Genomic DNA, 23,656 nt, shown 5'->3' with positions numbered 1-23,656 from the left:
TTATTGGCCTGCAGGTAATCCTCTGCATACCTGTATGAATGGTGAACTTTGATTGTTTAATTTATTTTTGTACTTGCCTCCGCCACCGAAGGTGGATGGAAGTTGTGTATGTATTCACTCTTATTTGTTTGTCTGGCCGTCTGTCTGTGAACAGGATATATCAAAAAGTTATGGACGGATTATGACAAAACTTTGTGGATGAGTTGGGTAGATGACGTGAACAAGCTGATTAGATATTTGTTAAGGCGCGGATCCGGCCTATCGGTGGGATACAAAACGTAAACTGTTGAGCCGACTGAGTGTCGTCATGGTAGCCTCCACCACAGAATGTGGACAGAGGTTATGTTTTCACCCCTGTGTGTGTTTGCCAGTCTTGGAGCAGGGTATCTCGATGTTATGGACAGATTCGAATAAAACTTGGTGGATGATTTGGGTGGGTGACAATAACAAGCCGGTTCAATTTTGGTTCCGGTCCCGGTGCAGATCCAGCCGATAGGTAGGCTACAAAACGTAAACTGTTCAGACTGCTCGAAGTATTCACTCTCCAGGGTTCTATTCTAGTTTCTATATTGTTTTGCTTCCTGGTCAGTTGGACAACATTTATTTATTTTGACATCTTGCACCCCTTAAGTTATGTAAGAGTGGGCGAGTTAACGCCAGCACACTGGCCAAATTCCTGCTCTAACCCACAGGGGGGCACCGCATCACCGGTGAAGCCATGCTCCCATCAATGATGCAAACCCATAGACATGGTGCTGCACACCAAATGATGATTTTATCGACTCGGTTTCTTTCATAGTTTATGTTCCGTATTGTATGCAAATCGTACCAGCTATGGTGAAATAAAACCTGGAATGTCATTTGGCATTTCTCACTACATATGCAAACTAGCAGGGCACTCGGTGGAGGGCATCCCTCCGCCAGGGTGAACAGTTTATGTGTTGTATCCCACTGATAGGCCGGATCTGGATTCAGACCTGAACCAAAATCAAATCGGCTTGTTCTTGTCGCCTAACCAACCCGTCCACCAAGTTTTGTCATAACCTGTTCACAACCTTTTTAACTATGTTGTATATATCGCTTTTTGCCCGATCTCTCAATGGTGAAGAATCATTTGCAACATTCAATAATTATTGTTTCCGAATCCATATTCAGATCTTCACCAAAAACGAATCGATCTGGTCTCGTCACAAAACCAACCTCTCCCAAGTTTCGTCCAAATCCGTCCATAACTTTTTGAGATGTCCTGCAATGTATCGTTTTTAGCCCGATCTCCAATGGTGAAGAATCACTTTAAAAAAATTCTCTGATCCGGTTCTTCACCAAAACCTAATCGATCCGGTCTCGTCACACACCCGACCTCTCCAAAATTTCATCCAAATCCATCCACAACTTTTTGTGTTATATTATCTTGTCCACAAACAAACCGACAGGAGTGAAAACATAACACCCATCCACCTTCGGTTGGTAAGGTAATCATTTTCACTTTTAAAATGATTTTATTTGGGAATTTTAACGGAGTTCAAATTTGTCAGACTGTGTATTTTCTGCAGCACCAGCTGCATCCTTATTGTATAAACCACTTCATATTGTTTGTTGTTCCAGCTCAACCGTCCGTAGTGCATTGACTGGTTCACTGAATCGCACCCCGCGGATCGTAAACAGAGATGACACATTGAACTCCAGGGCACAACAAAAATAATTATTTGCACCATCACACTGTTTGAATCTGTAAGGATCTTTGTGCTTTGGAGACCTGCAATATGGTAATCTGTAAATATAAACACTGCTGTTTTGTTTACATCTTAGCCTTTCTTTAATAGCCTGGTGTTGGCTTCGCGGCTAGGGTGCCGGCTTGGGATCCTGGGTTTGAATCCTGAATCGAGTCGATCGCTGAATTAACACCAGGGGGGTTGACTCAGCCTGTCATCCTTCTGAGGTCGGCAAATCGAGTACCAGTTCACTGGTAATTCCTTGTGTGTCGCAAGAGGCGACTAACAGGGTTGGTGGCAGGAAGGGCATCCGGCCGTAAAACATTGCTTCAAAAAGGGGACCAAGGTGCCCGAAAAAGGTCAACCCCTGCTCTGTGGGGAAAAATGGCCTCCGAAGGTGGTTCTCTTCTTTTTAGCCTTTCTTTCATCAAATGGAGGTATGAAACTGGTACTTCCTCATCGTAATTGGTCATTACAGGGACTTGCTCATGAGATCCACGATCAGCTGTTTTATTTGATGACGGCGATGGACGTTGCGGCTTACTGCGAGTGCCTACTCTCTGTGAGCGGGACAAATGTCACCGTGGTCATCTTCCTGCTGCTCACGCTGCCATCCGGCTTCTTGTCCACTTGGGTAAGCCACTGTGCACGGCCCGGGCGTCCTACGGGCACCAGTAGTCGACCTCCATTACGCAACTGTTCCACGAGCTGCAGGAGACAAAAGTTGTTTGTTTGTTTCACGGCATATTTCATTATACGAGAGAAAATATAAAATAACCTTGAAATCTTGGATTACCTTGGGTGGGACTTTACAGGCTGCAGCCCCGACGTGTATAGCATCATATGGTGCACCTTCAGCCCATCCCAAAACTCCATCACCCACTGGATTGAGACACAGACAGCATTTTTAAATGTGCCCTGTAAAGTTTATTATTAGGGTGGAAAAAAAAATGAAGTGTTATTGTTGTGCCGTGTGTGATGGAGACCAGATGGCGTTATGCCAATGGGCTCTTATCTGCAGGTATCAGGCCATGGGGCATTAGGCAAAAGGCCAAAAAGCAAGTATTAAACACAGGCCAATGCTCACTGCTGTTAGATCAAAAGTTGAATTCTGCATTGGTCTAAGTGCAGCAGAGTTGCTGCACGAGGCACTTTTAAACCGGAACCAAAAAAGGTAACCACAACGTTGGTGTGGACGATCCACTGAGGAACATACAATGTGATTTCACCTTTCCCACATCAGCCTCACCAACAAAGCGAAGGCAGCCATTGCCGAGGAGATTGGGGTCATCCCGACGGACGTTCTCCGTAGATCGCCGTGCCAAACGCCATACGTGCTCTACCCCTACGACCCGTCCCGTCGACCCCACCTGAATAACAAGAACGACTCCACCTGCCAATATGTGAAAGAGAGGAGGAAGCACCATGTGAATTGCAGAATTCCATTCAATTTCAGATACTAGTGGGTGTCTTACCATCCGTGCAAAGCAGGCTGTAAGGAAACCACTTCCGGAACCAACGTCCAGAATGGAGGCACCATCTCTCAGGTGATCAGCAAGCAGCTCCAGCGCGTATGCGTGCTGGTTGTGGAGACATTTACAGATGTTGTTTTCCCTGCACAAGGTTACTCGGGCTGATTGAGTGAGCTGAAACGACTCCGCCCTTCATCCCGCACTCCAACGGCACAGATCCCTCCATGTGATGGCTATCATGAGGAATTTGACTTTTTGTCTGGGAAAAGTTTCTAATTTAAGGGACAAATGTTTGATTTTTTTTTTTTTAATCATCTGGTCAGCTCAATCAATCTAATGTTGTGGAAACAATGCAATACTGTACACAGCAACAGTTACAATACGCATGCAGGCGGAGTGATGTGCATAAAGTGAACCACGTGACTTGGAACAGGTGACGGCACGTAGTGAAGTTCTTCACAGAGGCTCACCATGTGTGGAGCACTGATTGTAGCTTTTTGTCCTGCAATTAAATAATAAAAAACCTCAGTGCATCAAAAAAAAAAAAAAAAAAGCTGAAAATGCTGAAATTTGGCGTGCTGACGGACATCGAAGCCGGTACACCGGGAAAAATCACAGAACCGTCGGAAAGCGTCCGTAAATGAAAATTTACGTTAAGAAAACCGTAAATGTGTCTGTAAAAAAAAAACAACCCATCAATCAATATCTAGCATTTGAAAATTGTAATTTCTACAAATGTAAACAGTGAAATAAAAATCTCTGAAAATTTACATATAAACTAAACGTGTTCATAAAATAAATAAATAAACCTAAATTGATATGAAGCAGCAGGTTACAATAATTTATATCGAGCAGATGCTTGCCTACACTGATAAAGCTTCTATTTATTATGTACTTATGTATGAAGCACGGTTTGTTGTTGCTTTCACACAACACTCGTATTTATATGATATTGATCGTATTGCGACAGGGCGACTCATCAGGCGACTGATGGCTCATCTCGACTGATGGCTCATCTTGACTGATGGCTCATCTTGACTGATGGCTGATGGCTCATCTCGACTGATGGCTCATCTTGGCTGATGGCTCATCTTGGCTGATGGCTCATCTCGACTGATGGCTCATCTTGACTGATGGCTCATCTCGACTGATGGCTCAGGGCGACTCATCAGGCGACTCATCAGTCGACAGGGCGACTCATCAATGTGTGTTCCGTCCCTCCGATGGACGTTAAAGTAGGTGTTTCTTATTCTTTCGTATGTAGCACAGGAGGGCAGGTATAGCATCCCTGATGCAGTGCCCTTATCCTATTACCAGTACACTGGTACTCAGTTCGCCGACCTCGGAAGGATGACAGGCTGATTCAACCCACCTTGTGTTAATTGAGCGGCCAACCGGGATTCGAACTCGGGAGTCTAGAATCCCAAGCGAGTCACCACCAGGTTTCCAGTGTTCGTTTGTGGATGTTAAAGATCTCCACGGTGCCCTTCGTGAAGAGTAGGCGAGCTATCGCCAACAACCAGGCCAAATCATCAATTCCTATACCCTCTGCTGGGAAGACAATGGCAAACCACCCAGTGTAACCCTTGCCAATAATTTTTAAGTGAAAGATGACGACGAGCTTGGTAGACGACGTGAAACGTCGGTGAGTTGTCACAGTGAAGCAATTGTGTGAGGTGGACACGAAAGCCACTCGTTACTGGTTTTACAGCAACCACGCCATCATTCCGAGGTGGTGAGCAACATTCTCACCAATGGGCTGTGGAGCATCGGTGTATGGGCTGCGGTCGGTGTAGAGAGCACGATCTGTAGCCAGCATGGCGGATAGCACTCGTTCAGATTTCAGAATTCCACGTTCTAGCATTCGGTACACACCTTTTCAGGTTTCAACTTGTATTTAAAAGTAACAAGCAAGCCTGTCGGCAACTATTGATATTTACTCACTTTGAAGTTGTTCCACCAGCTGTCTCTGGCTGCCTGCACCGTGCGTGGTCCACCTGTGGCCAAAAAGACCACACATCACGAGACTATGGCTTGCTTCAGCTCCTCGTCATCCTTCGATACTGCATCAATCATCAATCTCTGGGAATCTTCTTCTCCCAATGCTGATCGCATGTAAACCTTTTAAGGTTCTGAAAAACACACACACACACACACCACACTTAATTTTTACGGCGTAGCCCAATGGGCAAAGCCGTCTAGAACAGTGTTTGTCCGTCTGTATGTATGTATGTATGTTATGTCCCCTCAAACATATACCAATAAGAGCTGAGAATCTGGTCACATGACAGGGTGATGTGATTACGTCTGATGTCATTACGGCGGTACGGGGGCTGCATCTCCACACACCGCCATTTTGATTCCAATTTCGTTCAAGCCGAAGATATCGTCGAACCTGTCATATATCACAATCGCCATGCTACCTTTACGTTTTTTATTCAGTGTGAAACAAAGAAACCGATTGTTAAAATGACCATCAAATATCGAAAGCATCGGCGTTACAGCTCTTCCAACAAAACGGTACGTACCCAACCCTTGTGGGGTATATAGATTTACAGTAGATCTTCGCTCAGTTTTGTAAGTAAAACTTACCTCACGGATGTCAGGATTCCTCCAAATTTCTTTGTTTAATGTTTAACAAACAGCATCAGCGACTGTTAAAAAAGCTAATCATGTGTGTTTGTGGTTTATAATATTTCACAAGTCCGGCCACGCCGCTGATAGACTTCCGGTCTTGTTTTAATGCACCCAATCATTACTTGTGGAAATCGAAGATTTTTGAAGTTGTATTAATTTATTGGTTGATCTTGTGCGTTATTTTGTCTGTTTGTATATCAGTCACATACAAGTCACAACTTCAAACAAAGCTTCACGAAACTCCACCAAATGGTAGAGTTGGTCATAATCAAGAAGCCTATTGATTTTGAGGTCAAAAGGTCAACATAGGCCAAAGGTCAACATTAGGTGCAATTTCTAAAATCCTCAATTTTCATGTGATTGAGTTGAAATTTGAACAGGATTTGCATATCAAGTCAACCGATTCAACCACCAATTATTCTTGAGGTCAAAAGGTCAACATAGACAAAATTTCTAAAATTGCCATTTTTAATCTGATCGACTTGAAATTTGAAGAGGATTTACCTATCAGGTTCCTGAATTCAACCACCAATTATTTTTGAGGTCAACATAGGCCAAAGGTCAACAACTTATTTTCGGGACATCATGAGTATCGTGCTATGCACGACATATTTCTTGTTTTTGTGTTGTTGGGTCGGCTTGAGAACGTTTTTGGTCCAAGTCTCTCACGAACCAGGTGAGCAGGCCTGATAAATATGCAACCAAACATGGTTTGGAAAGGAATTTGTAATTACCTCCACCATCAATGGTGGACAACAGAGATTGTCTTTTCACCCCATGTCTATCTATTTGTCTGTGAGCACGATATTTCAAAAAGGTTGTGGACAGATTCGGCCAAAACTAGGTGGGGGAGTTGGTTCGGCGATAAGCCGATTCGATTTTGGTTCAGGTCCGAATCCAGATCCGGCCTATCGTGGGATACAAAACATAAACTGTTCAACTTGGCAGAGGTGTGCTCTCCACTGAGTGCTGTTCTAGCTATGCTTCTACAATCACTTAAGTGTAGAGTTTAAGAACGCATAAATCAACGCGTACATATCATTTACAGATAAACATTGTGGAAGAGTACTTTGCTGTCGTGTGTGTGTGTGTGTGTGTGTGTGTGTGTGTGTGTGTGTGTGTGTGCGTGCGTATGTGTGTGTGTGTCGATTTTGTGTGTGTGTGTCGATTTTGTGTGTGTGTCGATTTTGTGTGTGTGTGTGTGTCGATTTTATGTGTATCGATTTTGTGTGTGTGTGTCGATTTTGTGTGTTTGTGTGTGTGTGTCGATTTTGTGTGTGTGTGTGTCGATTTTGTGTGTGTATCGATTTTGTGTGTGTGTGTGTGTCGATTTTGTGTGTGTATCGTGTGTGTGTGGCGCATGTATGTGTGTGTGTTGCGTGTTCGTGTGTCGCTTGTGTGTGTGTCACTTGTGTGTGTGTCGATTTTGTATGTGTGTCGATTGTGTGTGTGTGCGTCCATTTTGTGTGTGTGTGTGTCGATTTTATGTGTGTCGATTTTGTGTGTGTCGATTTTGTGTGTGTGTGTGTGTGTCGATTTTGTGTGTGTGTGTGTATCGATTTTGTGTGTGTATCGATTCTGTGTGTGTGTGTATCGATTTTGTGTGTGTGTGTGTGTGTGTCGCTTTTGTGTGTGTGTGTGTGTGTGTCGCTTGAATTTGTGTGTGTGTCGCTTGAATTTGTGTGTGTGTATGTGTATGGAGTTTGTGTGTGTATCGATTTTGTGTGTGTATCGCTTTTGTGTGTGTGTGTATCGCTTTTGTGTGTGTGTATCGCTTTTGTGTGTGTGTGTATCGCTTTTGTGTGTGTGTGTATATCGATTTTGTGTGTGTGTGTGTGTGTGTGTGTGTGTGTAGATAAAGATAGATAGATAAATAGATAAAATACAATACTAATATTAAAAATATTATTCATGAGATCTTTATGTAAATACAGTACAATATAAAAATTAAATATACTACAAATTAATGTTGCTAATAATGAGTGGTTGCTAGGATACGGCAGCATGCCAAAAACCGTTATAAATGACAGTTTGAACATTCTAAGTGTACAATATAATATTATATTACAGTACAATATAATACAAGTACAGTACAATATAATATTATTCATGAGATCTTTATGAAAATACAGTACAATATAACAATTAAATATACTACAAATTAATGTTGCTAGGAATCAGTGGTTGCTAGGATACGGCAGCATGCCAAAAACCGTTATAAATGACAGTTTGAACATTCGAAATAGAGTTTGATCGAGAGGTAGGTGGTGTGGTCATGCTGTTTGGTCGATTGATGTGTTTAAGGTAAGATGTGAATGATTTAATGATATTATCATATTATAGAGTGTGTAAGGAAAGTTATAAATATATGATAATAAAGCGCGGCGTTACGCGCGCTGCTTGCGAGCAAGGAGGAAGTGGACAAGCGGTAACTTATAAGCGTCTTTATTTCAGGAGCTCACTGTAACACTAGCGCGCTCCGGGCTGCGCGCCCTGTGTATATCCTCAGGCCACGCCTACCCCTCGGGCGTCGCCGCCGCCCACTTGGTGCGCGGAATGATGTCGCCACGCCAGTGGGCTTTCGTGTCCGCCACACGCGCCCCCCCAGAATTCCCGCGCACCTGGAGGGCCAGTTTGCGGGGCAGACGGATGACCCGGCCGAAGCGCCCCCTGGCGATCGGCGGCGTCCGGGGTGCAGGGATGCCAGGTGGGATGCCCCTGGCTGCCCCTGGGATGGGTGCAGGACCGGGGGGCGGCGTGGCGGTGGGGCTGGGCGGTGCCGGGGGTCTGCCCGCAGGGGGGCGGCCCCGACGCGGGGGTCGGGCCACTGGCGGTGGATGGTCCACGTCGAGGTGGGCCGGCTTGAGGCGGTCTACAGAAACGCGGTCAGGAGTACCACCGATGTCCAGGGTGAAGTGCTTCACCCCAGTCTCCAGCACGCGGAAAGGCCCGTCGTACGGGGGCCACAGTGGTGTCCGGTGGGCATCGTGGCGGACGAAGACGTACTCCGCCGTGCGAAGCTCCAGGGCGACGTGCGTCGGTGGGGGCCCGTGGCATGCCGTTGGCACCGGGGCGAACCTCTGGGCGGTCTCTTGCAGAGCGGAGCGCTGCTGTGCCGCGGACCATGGTGCCGTGGAGTCGGGGAGGAACTCGCCCGGCACCCGCAGCGGTTGCCCGAAGACCAACTCCGCCGCGGATGCGCGCAGGTCCTCCTTGGGCGCCGTCCGGAGGCCCAGCAGGACCCAGGGGAGCCTGTCGACCCAGCCGCCGTCGCAGAGGGTGGCCCGGAGCGCGGCCTTCAATGAGCGGTGAAATCGCTCACACAGGCCGTTAGCCTGGGGGTGGTAGGCCGTGGTTCGGTGCAGCCGGACCCCGAGCCCCTGCGCGACCGCCCCCCAGAGCTCCGAGGTGAACTGGGGGCCGCGGTCGGACGAGATGTCTGAGGGGGCGCCGAACCGGGCGACCCAGGTGGCGATGAAAGCCTGCGCGACATCGGCCGCCGTTGTCGACGCCAAGGGCACGGCCTCCGGCCACCGGGTGGTGCGGTCCACCATGGTGAGGACGTGGGTGAAACCCCGCGAGGGGGGCAGAGGTCCCACCAGGTCCACGTGGACGTGGTCAAACCGGCGTTCCGGCACCGTGAACGGGGCCAACGGGGCCTGGGTGTGCCGGTGCACCTTGGCGCGCTGGCACGCGAGGCACGTCCTGGCCCAGCCGCAGACGGCCTTCCGGAGGCCATGCCAGACGAACTTGTCGGCGATCAACCTTTGGGAGGCCCTCGCGCCCGGGTGGGACAGGCCGTGGATGGCGTCAAACACCTGGCGCTGCCAGCCCGCGGGCACGATGGGGCGAGGCCGCCTGAGGAAGACGTCGCACAAGAGGGCCGCGCCCGCGCCGTCGATCGGCACCTCGGTGACGCGGAGGCCCGTGACGGCGGTCCGCAAGGCCTGGACGTCGGGGTCAGCGGCCTGGTCCGCTGCCATCCGGGCATAGTCGATGCCGAGGTGGACTGCGTGGGCGATGGCCCGGGAAAGGCAATCTGCCACCGGGTTGTCCTTCCCCGCGACGTGCCGGATGTCCGTCGTGTACTCGGACACGGCCGAGAGGTGACGCTGCTGCCGGGCCGACCACGGCTCGGTGACCTTGCCCATCGCGAAGATCAGCGGCTTGTGGTCGACGAAGGCCGTGAACGCACGGCCCTCGAGCAGATGGCGGAAGTGCCTGACCGCCAAGTGAAGCCCGAGCAACTCGCGGTCGAAGGTACTGTAACGGCGTTCGGGCGGGCGAAGCTGCCGGCTAAAGAACGCCAGCGGTTGCCAAGCTCCACGCACCCATTGCTCGTGCACCGCGCCCACTGCGTAGTCCGAGGCGTCGGTGGTGAGGGCGATCGGTGCATCGGGCGCCGGGTGCGCGAGCATGCTGGCGTTAGCCAAGGCGAGCTTCGCGCCTGTGAACGCCGTGTCCATCTGCTCGGTCCAGGTAACGTCGCCTTTGCCCGGCTTACCTCGGAGAGCTTCGTGCAGGGGGCGCAGGAGCTGGGCGATACGGGGCAGGAACCGATGGTAAAAGTTCACCATGCCCAGGAACTCCTGCAGCCCTCTGATCGTGCGGGGGCGCAGAAACCCCTTCACCGCCTCCATCTTGGCCGGCAGGGGGACGGCTCCGTGCCTGGTGACACGGTGCCCCAGAAAATCGATTACGGCGACGCTGAACCGGCACTTTGCGGGGTTCACAATCAGGCCATGCTGGCCCAGGCGTTCGAAGAGCGTGCGGAGGTGGCGTAGGTGCTCTTCGCGGGACGCGCTGGCGACGAGGATATCGTCCAGGTAGACGTAGACAAAATCCAAGTCGCGCAGGACGCTGTCCATCAGTCGCTCGAACGCCTGAGCCGCATTCTTCAGACCGAAGGGCATCCGCAGGAACTCGAAGAGTCCGAATGGCGTGATGACCGCCGTCTTCGGGACGTCCTCCGGCCTGACGGGGACCTGATGGTAGCCGCGTATGAGGTCCACCTTTGAGAAGAAGGACATGCCCGCCAAACGGGCGGAAAAGTCCTGAATGTGGGGGACGGGGTAGCGGTCGGGAGTGGTGGCGTCATTGAGACGGCGATAGTCCCCGCACGGTCGCCATCCCCCGCCGGGCTTCGGCACGATGTGCAGCGGCGACGCCCGAGCGCCGAACGATGCCGAGTCGCTCCAGGGTAGCGAACGCCGCTTTTGCCACCGCCAGCTTCGTCGGCTCGAGGCGGCGTGCCCGGGCGTAGACCGGTGGCCCGACGGTGGGGATGTGATGGGCCACCCCGTGCTTGACGGCCCCCGCCGAGAAGGTGGGCCACGTGAGGGCCGGGAAGCCGGCGAGGAGGCGGGTGAATGCGTCCGCTGCCGGAAGCGTACAGATCAACGTGGCCGGAACCGAACCGTTCGGCAAGCCGCTCGTTGAGCTGCTCGACGAGCTGGGCAGCGCACAAGCGAGCGAGCTGAACGTCTCGGCCTGGACAAGACGTCTGCGCTTTACGTCGACCAGGAGCCCATTAGCGCACAGGAAGTCCGCGCCAAGCAGTGCCATGGGCACGTCGGCGGTGACAAACGTCCATCGGAAAACCTGCCCTCCGAACCGCAGAGAGAGGCAGCGTTTTCCGTACGTACGGATGGGCGTCCCGTTCGCGGCAAGCAGCGCGGCCCCCCCCCCCCCCCCCGCGGCGTGCTTGTCTGACGTACCGGCGGGAACGACACTCACCCGCGCTCCCGTGTCGCACAGGTAACGGCGCCCGGATAAGGTGTCCGTTATGAACAGCAGGCTGCTCGAACGGCCGGCGCTCATCGCCACTATTGAGCGCCGGCCCGGGCGTTTCCCGACCTGTTGAAGGAGCATGGCGGATGACACTGCCGAGCCTCGTGGCCGAACTTGGCGTGGAACCAGCACCAGGTGGTGGAGCTGGAGGAGCGCGGCTGGCTCCGCCAGGCCGGTGGAGTTGGCGGGTTTCCCCGCGGTGGCGGTTTTCGCCGCGGCGGTGGGCGGGGCGTGGCGGCGGTCACGAGGTGCGTATCAGCATGCTGCGTATGCTGTGTAAGCTGATGCTGTGGATCAGCATCATCAGCAGCATCAGCCTCGAGGTCCGTGACGGCCGCAAAGTACCTGTCCGCCTCGGCTGCCAATGCTCGGGGTTCCGTTAGCACGGTCCCGGCCAACGCGAGGCGAACCTGCGCTGGAAGTTGGCGACGGAAAAGCGCCCGGAATAGAGAACCGGGGGCTTCGTCGCCCAACAGTGACAGCATATGGTCCATTCGGACCGACGGGCGCGTGTCGCCGAGCTCGGGGAGATCCAGGAGGCAGTCGGCCCGTGCGTCGTCCGTGAGGCCGAACGTGGCTAGGAGTAGCCGCTTGAGTGCCTCGTACTTGTGGCCGTCCGGTGGGTGGCGAAGGACGGACACAACTCGAGCGGCCGTGCCGGGCCCGAGGGAGGCGACGACGTGGCAGTAGCGCGTGTCGTCGCCGGTGAGGCGCCGTAGCTGAAACTGGGCTTCGGCTTGGACGAACCAGACTTCGGCCTGGGCCTCCCAAAATTCTGGAAGTTTGATGAAGTTGGCCATGGCAATGGCGCCGTGTGTGGAAGGATCGCTCCGGCAGATCCAACGTCGAGGGTCACCAGTAAAGCGCGGCGTTACGCGCGCTGCTTGCGAGCAAGGAGGAAGCGGACAAGCGGTAACTTATAAGCGTCTTTATTTCAGGAGCTCACTGTAACACTAGCGCGCTCCGGGCTGCGCGCCCTGTGTATATCCTCAGGCCACGCCTACCCCTCGGAAGTCGCCGCCGCCCACTTGGTGCGCGGAATGATGTCACCACGCCAGTGGGCTTTCGTGTCCGCCACAATAACACATTAAATCCTATTGCAAGTAAAGTTGGGATAAGTGATGTTGCATTGATGGGTTGACTGACTGCCTGGACGCAACTGAGGTTGTGGATCTACTGATGTACCATCTATTGATGTGGATCCATGATCGAGGTTGTGGATCCGCCGTTTGGAGAGGTCCTGGGCTGAAAGGATCGAAACCTCGAGGAAGAACGGTGCCCAGCTGATGATCCATGCAGTCGGGAAACTAGTCAGTTGCTTACGGGTTAAAGTTCTTGCTTTAGGTGGAGGAACTATGTTTGAGGTTTAAAATTTAAATAAAGTTGAATATGGGATGTTGTAAAATTAACATCATTTACAACAATCCTTTAAATTATTTAAGTTTAGGAACAACCGAAACCGATACTGTACAATTAATTGTGTGTGTGTGTGTGTGTGTGTGTGTGTGTGTGTGTGTGTGTGTGTGTCGCTTGTGTGTGTGTATCGATTTTGTGTGTGTATGTGTATGGATTTTGTGTGTGTGTGTGTGCGTGTATCGATTTTGTGTGTGTGTGTGTGTGTGTGTGTGTGTGTCTATGAATGAAAGAGAGGGATAGAATTGTAAGGAACAGAAATGAAAAAACGAGATGTGTGTGTGTGTCGCTTGTGTGTGTATCGATTTTGTGTGTGTATCGATTTTGTGTGTGTGTGTGTATCGATTTTGTGTGTGTGTATGGATTTTGTATGTGTGTGTGTGTGTGTGTGTGTGTGTGTGTGTGTGTGTATCGATTTTGTGTGTGTGTGTGTGTATGGATTTTGTGTGTGTGTGTGTGTGTGTGTGTATCGATTTTGTGTGTGTGTGCGTCTTGCGTGAGGTGTGCATGTTAGCTCCGGTACTTTTAGATCCAGCTGCATGCACTAATAGTAATACTAAAAAGTAATAGTAATAGATGAACAAACATGGCGGACGATGGCTTCAAAAAACGAGCATCCCCTCCTATCCAGTTAGTGCAGAGATGAGTGATTTAATAAGTCGAAAGAAAACATCCATGGCATCATGGTATTTGGTCGACGTCCTGCATTGTACACCTTTCATGATTGCCCTGTTCGGAGTGACGTAGATCGCAAAGCGGTAGAGGTACGTTCGAGTAGCGTTTGTGTCGGTACGTTTGTGGAAACTAAGATCCCCGGTGTCACTGAAATCCTGTTTATTAAATGAATACTTCGGATAGCGAGGCGTATGTAAATTGTCGTAGATCTGAGAAATGCCGATGAAACGGAAAGACGACGAAGGAAGGGACACTCGATGGAATAAGAACTTCGAATGAACATAAAGGAAGATGATTCCAGTTTAAATCCACAATGCCGTTTTTGTAGTCGTAGTGACGTAGGTACAAACAACATACCTTCTGAAAATATGGGAATTCAGATCCTGTTGGGGTTATCCCTCCACCGGTCCCTTTACACTGTAGTGACGTCATCACACACAGGCAGCTCGAATTAATTTAGGTATTTTTTTTCTTTGTTCCTGCATCCTTATTTCAATCCCTTATACATTCCCTACATTATTTATACAGGCTTGTTATATTTGTGTATTCCTCTATACATTATATTTTGACTCTCTATCAAATGCGGTGTAATGGACGGTGAGTGCTTTGAGCAGTGTAATTTTTTTTTTTTGTCTTCGGGTCTTGCTGATATAATGCTTTTATCGGTTGTTCGAGGAATATAGTGGAAATAATCGCAGTTATTTTAGACAAAGGAGCTTGAACAATTGAATTTACTTTTTGCCTCTTCTCAGCCTTGTGCTTTTATTTTAGGGGTATGTTCCATGACCAATCAGCTTGTAGAGCACTCGCCAAGTGGTTTGAGCACTCAATCTAAACGGTTGACAAGGAACGGGTGGCTTGGCAAGCGACAGGAAGCTTATGGTAATGGCACATACCCCAGGTATTCAAATTGGCACGTGAAACCGACTATCCCTTCTGCTTTGACATCAGTGTAGATATTTTAGGAGTTGCGGAAGACGAGGCCATTTCGTAGGGTTCGAAGCTCGTTTATTCAAACAGAAATACTCCGCACTGATCTCGCGAACGGAACTCGTACAGCTTTTATAAAGCCAAAACCCTCTGGAGGGCGTGGCTCCAACAACCTGTTGCCCCAATGCGCGCACGTCACGTCCACACAACCAAAAGCCCCACAGGCCCGTGCACGTGGATTATGACCAAATAAGGTAACTGCTACATACAAATAAGGTAACTGCCACATACGAATAAGGTAACCGCGACATGCGAATAAGGTAACCGCTACATGCGAATAAGGTAACCGCGACATGCGAATATGGTAACCGCTACATGCGTTTATATTGGTTTTAAGGATGTTTATATTGGTTTTGGGTCGTCCTTTCAGCATATCTCGTGGGATTGTAAGTTGGAGAGACGGCCGTGATGGCAGGGAGCGAGGGGTTTGGAATTCTCTCAAGCAGGGATTCAACCCATGTCTTTATAAAAGGTCTTTGTCCGAGGTCACCGAGTTCGATCGGTGCAGCTGTGCAGCGATCGGTGCAACCGTTTGTGCGGCACCTGGGAAAACAACATCGTCACAATGAAAACATCGTCACAATAAACATTATGCGAACGCGAATGTTATGCGGGAGTCCAAACCTGAGAATGCTGGAGACCAAAGCTGAAATTGGGAAAACTAAATAGCCTATTTTACTCCTGGAGATCCCAGGATTACCCACCCAAAATAGCGTTGCGATCGGTTCAGAAGTTTTTACGGTACCTTCGAACGGACAGACAGACAGACAGATGGACGGACATTTGGTGAATTATAGTAAGATGCCATTGTTCACCATTGGCATGGCCATATTACCTGTCTCTACAGAGTGGTCCACATGTCTTGGTGCTCTCTGCTGCCAAAATTCCCCAGTGGATATTTAGAAACACATGTTATATTCATGTTTTGCATGTTTATTAATTCCTTGCCGGTTTCATCAGAGGAGAGTATAGGAGAGTATAGGTTTGCTGTCTGTCCTTCCATCCATCTTTCTGTCTGTCTGTCTATCCCACCTGTGGTTTATCAGAATTTTTCTCCCTTATGCTTCAACATATTGAACTGAAACTTGGTAAATGTCTTTATTATAACTAGGGCATGCCCGTACTATATCTATATCTAAAATTATATCCCCCCCCCTCTATTTACATGAAATGGTTTGGTCCAAAGCGAACGGCTTGCGAGTGGTGACAATCCCCCCCCTCTATTTACATGCAATGGTTTGGTCCAAAGCGAACGGCTTCCGGAGTTTGGTAAAGAAATCGCCATCGCGTGCACAAACGCGCAGGAAAGCGAATGAATCGCAAATTCGTTTTTATTAGTTGTAAAACATAGTTTAACGCCAACATAGTTTGCAAACGTGAAATAAATGAATACGCTCTCAAATGTGCCATCCGAGGCAGAGTGTGCCCGCCACGTTCGGCACACGCGATCGTTCGCTGCTCTCTGATTGGTTGAATCGTTTTTTGGACATAGCTCGGTAAGTAATTGTCCGATTAATATGAAACCTTGAAAAGGCACATCCTCGGGTCCCCAGCAATATACCTGGCAAGTTAAAAGTATATCGGACCCGTGGTTGTCGAGAAACAGCGGTCACAGACAAACAAACGTACAGACAGAGATTACTGGAATTATAGATAGATAGGTTACAGAACAGGTTTGGGTTTCGGCATTTCATCTTTTTTCACGAAGTTATGCACTTTTGGGGCTTAGAAAATATTGTTATGTTTGTGGGGGTAGAGGATGGAATACCATAGTGGAGGCAGGATTGTATAGGTGTAGCATGGACCGTGGATGCATAGGAGACATCTCGATGTATGAAGTAGGGAAACTGGAACCTAAGGTTGTTTATGTGTATTCACACAGGGGGTGGAGCTATGGTAAATAGATAGGGGTTAAGATTAGTTCTCCCCCAGTATGTGATTGCCCTCGATGTTTTTTCCCTGTTTTTACAATTATGACAAGGCCGGCCATAAAAACACACACTCGTTACAACAACAACAATAACAACAACCGTCCATTAACCAACCATAACTGGTATAATTGCCGACAGAAGCTGAACGTTCCTGATCGACAATTAAACCCCACTTCCCAGGGATCGTAACTGACAGGCCACTCCCCAAGCTTCGTCAATGTCGAGAGGAGATGGGGTATTTCGAGAGAGCTCGGCCATTGGTCAGCGTGACGTCAGCAGGGAAGGATTGAGCAGAGAAGGAGGAAGAAGAGTCTCTCTCTCTCTCTGCTCGTTATTTGGACAAGAAAGGCGGTGGATTTGTTTTGGTCCTGGAGCTTGGAGTTTGGGCGCACTTTTGAAGAGAGTGGGGAGCTCTTGGCTGCGTGGGCAGCATTGTTAGGTGTTATTTTGGCTGTGGTGTTCTTCAGAGGTGGAGGAGGCCGCGAGCGAAGAGAAAGGAGGCCATACGGTCTGCTTACCTCATGTTCTTGGTGACGCGGAGAGCAACTCTGCACCATTTTGTGCGCTTCCCGCGCGGTAACTTCAGGGTTCGACTACCACCAGGCTCCTAAAGGCCATTTCTGGACGCAAAGCTGAGTGCCGGCCGGCTTAAAACATTTTATTTTATTTTCATTATCTTTCCCCTTGTTTGTTTTTGTGACGAAGTGGAGACGTCTCAAATTAGGATTTACTTTTACTTTACCTTTCATTTTCACCACTTTCTTATGACATTTACTTTCATTAAATTAATTATTATTGCATTTTATTTGTCATGTGTGTTTATTTTTTTTGTGGGTCCGAGAATAAACCCGTGTGGCCTCCGTCCAGGTAAGGACTTTGGTTCCCTCAACCGCGCGTGACGGACCAACCGCCAAATTCAGCTACACATCGGAATTAAGGACCGTTATGGCTTTCTGTCATCCAGCGGTGTTAACTGCTGGGCTGACGTGACAATATCACATATTAAAAATGTGTCAGTATTCCAGACTTTTCCCCCATATCCTTCCCCATATCTGTTGGTTTGGGGAATGTATTGGTTTGGCGGATGTGTTGGTTTAGTGGATGCATTGGAATGGTGGATGTGTTCGTTTGGCTGATGTGTTGGTTTGGGGAATGTATTGCTTTGGCGGATGTCTTAGTTTGGCTCGTGTGTTCGTTTGGCTGATGTGTTCGTTTGGCGGATGTGTTGGTTTGTGGCACGTGTTGGTTTGAGGCATGTGTTGGTTCGGCGGATGTGTTGGTTTGGCGGATGTGTTGATTTGGCGCATGTGTTAGTTTGGCGGATGTGTTGGTTCAGCGGATGTGTTGATTTGGCGCATGTGTTAGTTTGGCGGATGTGTTGGTTCGGCAGATGTGTTCGTTTGGCTGATGTGTTAGTTTGGCTGATGTGTTGGCTTGGAGTATGTGTTGGTTTGGCGGATGTGTTGGTATGACTGGTGTGTTGGTTTGGTGCACGTGTTGGTTTGGCGTATGTTTTGGCTTGGCGGATGTGTTGGGTTGACGGATGTGTTGGTTTGGCGGATGTGTTGGTTTGGTGGATGTGTTCGTTTGGAGGATGTGTTGGTTTGGCGGTTGTGTTGGTATGACTGATGTGTTGGTTTGACGCATGTGTTAGTTTGGCGGATGTGTCGGTTTGGCGGATGTGTTGGTTTGGAGGATGTGTTAGTTTGGCGGATGTGTTGGTTTGGTGGATGTGTTAGTTTGGTGGATGTGTTGGTTTGGTGGATATGTTAGTTTGGCGGATGTGTTGATTGGTGGATGTGTTGGTTTGGTGGATATGTTCGTTTGACACTTGTGTTGGTTTGACGGATTTGTTGGTTTGACAGATGCATTGGAATGGTGGATGTGTTCGTTTGACTGATGTGTTGGTTTGGGGAATGTATTGCTTTGGCGGATGTCTTAGTTTGGCTGGTGTGTTTGTTTGGGGAATGTATTGGTTTGGCGGATGTGTTGGTTTCGTGGATGCATTGGAATGGTGGATGTGTTCGTTTGGCTGATGTGTTGGTTTGGGGAATGTCTTGCTTTTGCGGATGTCTTAGTTTGGCTCGTGTGTTCGTTTGGCTGATGTGTTGGTTTGGCGGATGTGTTGGTTTCGTGGATGCATTGGAATGGTGGATGTGTTCGTTTGGCTGATGTGTTGGTTTGGGGAATGTCTTGCTTTTGCGGATGTCTTAGTTTGGCTCGTGTGTTCGTTTGGCTGATGTGTTGGTTTGGCAGATGTGTTGGTTTCGTGGATGCATTGGAATGGTGGATGTGTTCGTTTGGCTGATGTGTTGGTTTGGGGAATGTCTTGCTTTTGCAGATGTCTTAGTTTGGCTCGTGTGTTCGTTTGGCGGATGTGTTGGTTTGGCAGATGTGTTGGTTTGGGGCACGTGTTGGTTTGGGGCATGTGTTGGTTTGGCGGATGTGTTGGTTCAGCGGATGTGTTGGTTTGGCGGATGTGTTCGCTTAGCTGATGTGTTGGTTTGGCGGATGTATTGCTTTGGCGGATGTGTTAGTTTGGCGGATGTGTTGGTTTGGTGGATGTATTGGTTTAGCGGACGTGTTGGGTTGACGGATGTGTTGGTTTGGCGGATGTGTTGGTTTGGTGGATGTGTTGGTTTGGAGGATGTGGTGGTTTGGCGGATGTGGTGGTTTGGCGGATGTGTTGGTATGACTGATGTGTTGGTTTGACGCATGTGTTAGTTTGGCGGATGTGTTGGTTTGGTGGATGTATTGCTTTGGCGGATGTGTTGGTTTGGTGGATGTGTTGGTTTGGAGGATGTGGTGGTTTGGCGGATGTGTTGGTATGACTGATGTGTTGGTTTGACGCATGTGTTAGTTTGGCGGATGTGTTGGTTTGGTGGATGTATTGCTTTGGCGGATGTGGTGGTTTGGCGGATGTGGTGGTTTGACGGATGTGTTGGTATGACTGATGTGTTGGTTTGACGCATGTGTTGGTTTGACGCATGTGTTAGTTTGGCGGATATGTTGGTTTGACAGATGCATTGGAATGGTGGATGTGTTCGTTTGGCTGATGTGTTGGTTTGGGGAATGTATTGCTTTGGCGGATGTCTTAGTTTGGCTGGTGTGTTTGTTTGGGGAATGTATTGGTTTGGCGGATGTGTTGGTTTTGTGGATGCATTGGAATGGTGGATGTGTTGGTTTGGGGAATGTATTGCTTTTGCGGATGTCTTAGTTTGGCTCGTGTGGTGGTTTGGCAGATGTGTTGGTTTTGGGCATGTGTTGGTTTGGCAGACGTGTTGGTTTGGCAGATGTGTTGATTTGGCGCATGTGTTAGTTTGGCGGATGTGTTGGTTTGGCGGATGTGTTGGTTTAGCGGATGTATTTCTTCAGTGGATGTGTTCGTTTGCTGATGTGTTGGTTTGGAGTATGTGTTGGTTTGGCGGATGTGTTGGTATGACTGATGTGTTGGTTTGGTGCATGTGTTGGTTTGGTACATGTGTTGGTTTGGCGTATGTTTTGGTTTGGCGGATGTGTTGGGTTGACGGATGTGTTGGTTTGGCGGATGTGTTGGTTTGGTGGATGTGTTGGTTTGGAGGATGTGGTGGTTTGGTGGATGTGGTGGTTTGGCGTATGTTTTGGTTTGGCGGATGTGTTGGGTTGACGGATGTGTTGGTTTGGCGGATGTGTTGGTTTGGTGGATGTGTTGGTTTGGAGGATGTGGTGGTTTGGCGGATGTGGTGGTTTGGCGGATGTGTTGGTATGACTGATGTGTTGGTTTGACGCATGTGTTAGATTGGCGGATGTGTTGGTTTGGTGGTTGTGTTAGTTTGGCGGATGTTTTGGTTTGGCAGATGTGTTTATTTGGCGGATGTTTTGGTTTGGCAGATGTGTTTATTTGGCGGATGTTTTAGTTTGGCAATGTGTTTGTTTGGCGGATGTGTTAGTTTGGCGGATGTGTTAGTTTGGCGGATGTGTTTTCTTTTGAATTTAAAAGGCTTCAATTTCCTGTCAGACTCAGCTTTGCCATAAATATGAATGAATGAATGAATGATCGTTTAAAATCTTAATCCACACACACGTTTTAATCAATAAATCTTAAGGGCAATCATTGAAAGTTGTTGGACTGAACCTGGCGGATCCTGTCTTTTCACATGGTCAGCTTTATGTTGGTATTTCAAGAGTTGGGAACCTTGATGGTCTCCATCATCGCACCACAGGGAAAAACCAAGAATATTGTATATCCTGAGGCTTTGGAATGAACAATATTTCCTGAGAACAATACAATGAACAATACAATGAACAATGAACAATAATGAATGAACAAGGAATGAACAATACAATGATATTGTATATCCTGAGCTTTGGAACTCCCTCCAGGTCTTTAAAACAGCTGTTCACCACCATCTCTTATCTTCCCCCATCGAAAACCTTGATCTTTTCTACCCCCGGTAATTCACCCCAGAGTCCTTGCAGTGTTCATATGTTTTATTCCTCTCCCACCTCCCCCCAAGTCCTCCCGATGTCCCTGCTCTCAAATGTTGTGTTTGTGTCCTTCCCCCTCTTCCCCCTCTCTTTTGTGTCCTTCCCTCTCTCTCCCCATCTTGTCTGCCGCTCCCCTTGTTTTTTGTGTTTTGTGTGTCGGTTTGTCTTTTTGTGTGATTAATGTTAGCTCTTTCACGAGCCTCGATTTGGTATACAAAAACAAAAAACAAAACAAAAAAAAAAAAAACCACAAGTAAGTCAAGAAAATTTTGCTGTAATTCCTACTTTAGTGAAAATACACAGAGATCCTATTTTATTAGTCAAATAGTTTGTAATGTGTGCCAAAACCTGCACATTACTGCATGGTGTTACTTTGATACAATACCTGGGCATCGCCGGGTACCTCTGCTAGTTATAATAAGTTACATAAGTTCGAGTTTCGGAGAGTTTCACCAATTTTTTAAAAATTGTTAAGGCTTTACTATGGGAAACATTGGGACTGAGAGGAGACATGTATTGCAGAGCAATTCTCCCTCTTGTTGTTATTTGTTTCTTGCTTTGTGCATAAAATATGTGTTAATAAATGGAATACATTTCAATCGGGTAAAACTACAGGACATATGAACCAAATGTAGATTATAATGGCTTCAGTTAATTGCAAAGTTATGTGGATGTTAAGTTGTGCTGGTTAAAATAGCATTTAAATCCGGTTTCTACTATACAAGAGAGCTGTTTGTCTGTCTGTCTGTGTTGCCATTTTTCTCAGAGATGGCTGAACGGATCTTCGTCAAACTTTCAGAGGTTCATCAGTGAGTGCTTGGGAGTGTTTTAGGCAAAAAAAATTTTTTTTTTTTTAAATCTGAATAAAAAAGTTGTTTTTTGGGATTTAAAAAAAAAAATCGCTCGATAGTGCCTAAGCCTTTTAAAATTAATGACAGTTATATACAAGTACATATTGGCATAAATAAATACAAAACAATCATCAGACATATGAACACAAATAAATCAAACAATCCCGGAAGTGTACGAAGTTTGGTAAGACGGCTTCTTCTTCTTCTTCCTGTTCGGCATCACACTTAACTCAGAAACGTGATGAACTGCACATTCACCAGCATATATTCAACGAAAAGGTGATGAATGCCCTTCCACTCCCATCCTCACCCTACCTCTCCTGCCTCCTCCCTCCTGGCAACGCCAGGTACTCCTAGTTACTTGTAGAAGATAAATAAATCAATATTGAGAAAATATTGCCAATTAAAGCTTTCATGCATATTGGACAATCAGACCCATCTATCTATAATTCCAGTAATCTCTGTGTGTGTGTGTGTCTGTGTGTGTGTGTGTGTGTGTGTGTGTGTGTTTGTCTGTGACCACTGTTTCTCGACAACCACGGGTCCGATATACTTGAAACTTGCCAGGTATATTGCTGGGGACCTGAGGATGTGCCTTTTCAAGGTTTCATATTAATCGGAGAAGTAGTTACCGAGCTATGGCGATTTAGCCGTTCGCCGTTCGCTTTGGCTTTGCGAATGGACCAAACCATTCATGTAAATAGAGGGGGGGGTTCTGTGGTCGTTCGCTTTGGCTTTGCGAATGGACCAAACCATTTCATGTAAATAGAGGGGGGGGGGTTCTGTGGTCGTTACTGCCACGCGGTTTGGAATGTTTTTCCGAACGGGCACCCACGTACGGGCACGTCCTAGTCTATCTATAATTCCAGTAATCTCTGTGTGTGTGTGTGTGTCTGTGTGTGTGTGTGTGTGTGTGTGTTTTTGTCTGTGACCGCTGTTTCTCGACAACTACCGGTCCGATATACTTGAAACTTGCCAGGTATATTGCTGGGGACCCGAGGATGTGCCTTTTCAAGGTTTGAAATTAATCGGAGAAGTAGTTACCGAGCTATGGCGATTTAGCCGTTCGCCGTTCGCTTTGGCTTTGCGAATGGACCAAACCATTTCATGTAAATAGAGGGGGGGGGGGGGGGGTTCTGTGGTCGTTGCGAATGGACCAAACCATTTCATGTAAATAGAGGGGGGGGGGTTCTGTGGTCGTTACTGCCACGTGGTTTCAACGTTTTTTTTTGTTGTTGTTGTTTGCACGCATGCTTTTTTGCACGCACGTACGGGCACCCACGTACGGGCACGTCCTAGTTTTTCCAAAAGAGAAACGATTGGCCATGTCGCCCCGACCCATAAGTCAGGTCCAGAGTTTTCCCATTTCAAATTTCTTTGACTGGACCACATTGGATCCCCCCAAACTTTGGATCCCTAATCGTCCCTATTTACCAACAATTGCACTGAAACCCGGTACAGCCCTTGCACTCGATGCTCTGCAAGATCGCTCGGTCTTCGATTTTTATTTTTGGGGTTAGGGGGCTCCTTGGGGGTTTCCCCTAAATTAGCAGAGGTAAAACTCAAGAGTTCACCGTTAGTCCACTCAGAGCTATTTATTAATGGTTGGGTTTAGGAAGGATATGGAAAAGCTTTTGTTTTCTCCAGATGTCAGTATGAAAGTAAAGATTTAAGGTAAGAGCACCTGGCCTAACCCAACCAATATTATCCAGTGGAAA

General features: G+C 48.2%; 1 protein-coding gene across 7 annotated transcripts; it reads right to left on the bottom strand.

Moving 5' to 3' along the window:
* Positions 1 to 1,681: 1,681 nt before the first annotated feature.
* Positions 1,682 to 14,146, bottom strand: LOC137426590 (protein-L-isoaspartate(D-aspartate) O-methyltransferase). 7 transcript variants are annotated; one of them, XM_068115253.2, is made up of 8 exons: positions 14,057 to 14,146; positions 5,129 to 5,316; positions 4,937 to 5,059; positions 3,655 to 3,686; positions 3,188 to 3,292; positions 2,962 to 3,082; positions 2,509 to 2,594; positions 1,682 to 2,420 (listed from the first exon to the last, which is right to left on the bottom strand). In XM_068115253.2, the coding sequence occupies exons 2-8, from the start codon at positions 5,202 to 5,204 to the stop codon at positions 2,253 to 2,255; spliced, it is 711 nt and encodes a 236-aa protein (XP_067971354.2). In that variant the 5' UTR covers positions 5,205 to 5,316; positions 14,057 to 14,146; the 3' UTR covers positions 1,682 to 2,252. The 7 variants fall into 7 exon arrangements, with proteins under 7 accessions (XP_067971354.2, XP_078635400.1, XP_078635402.1 ...); XM_078779274.1 differs by having other exon boundaries at positions 4,937 to 5,041; XM_078779276.1 differs by adding an exon at positions 4,557 to 4,735 and having other exon boundaries at positions 2,962 to 3,292; positions 4,937 to 5,041; positions 14,057 to 14,132.
* Positions 14,147 to 23,656: the final 9,510 nt, after the last annotated feature.

The sequence above is a fragment of the Myxine glutinosa genome, chromosome 5 (assembly GCF_964187855.1).
Source record: "Myxine glutinosa chromosome 5, kmMyxGlut1.1, whole genome shotgun sequence".
NCBI lineage: Eukaryota > Metazoa > Chordata > Myxini > Myxiniformes > Myxinidae > Myxine > Myxine glutinosa.
This window is presented reverse-complemented; position numbering and strand designations above follow the sequence as displayed.

Bases quoted from the DNA above. Each gene is read 5' to 3' on its own strand.
- LOC137426590 (XM_078779271.1), bottom strand. From the start codon at position 5,204: ATGTGTGGTCTTTTTGGCCACAGGTGGACCACGCACGGTGCAGGCAGC. The intron at 5,060-5,128 runs GTGAGTAAATAT...AAACCTGAAAAG, and splicing joins GCTGGTGGAACAACTTCAAA to GTGTGTACCGAATGCTAGAA. The intron at 2,421-2,508 runs GTAATCCAAGAT...TGTCTCCTGCAG, and splicing joins CCTGTAAAGTCCCACCCAAG to CTCGTGGAACAGTTGCGTAA.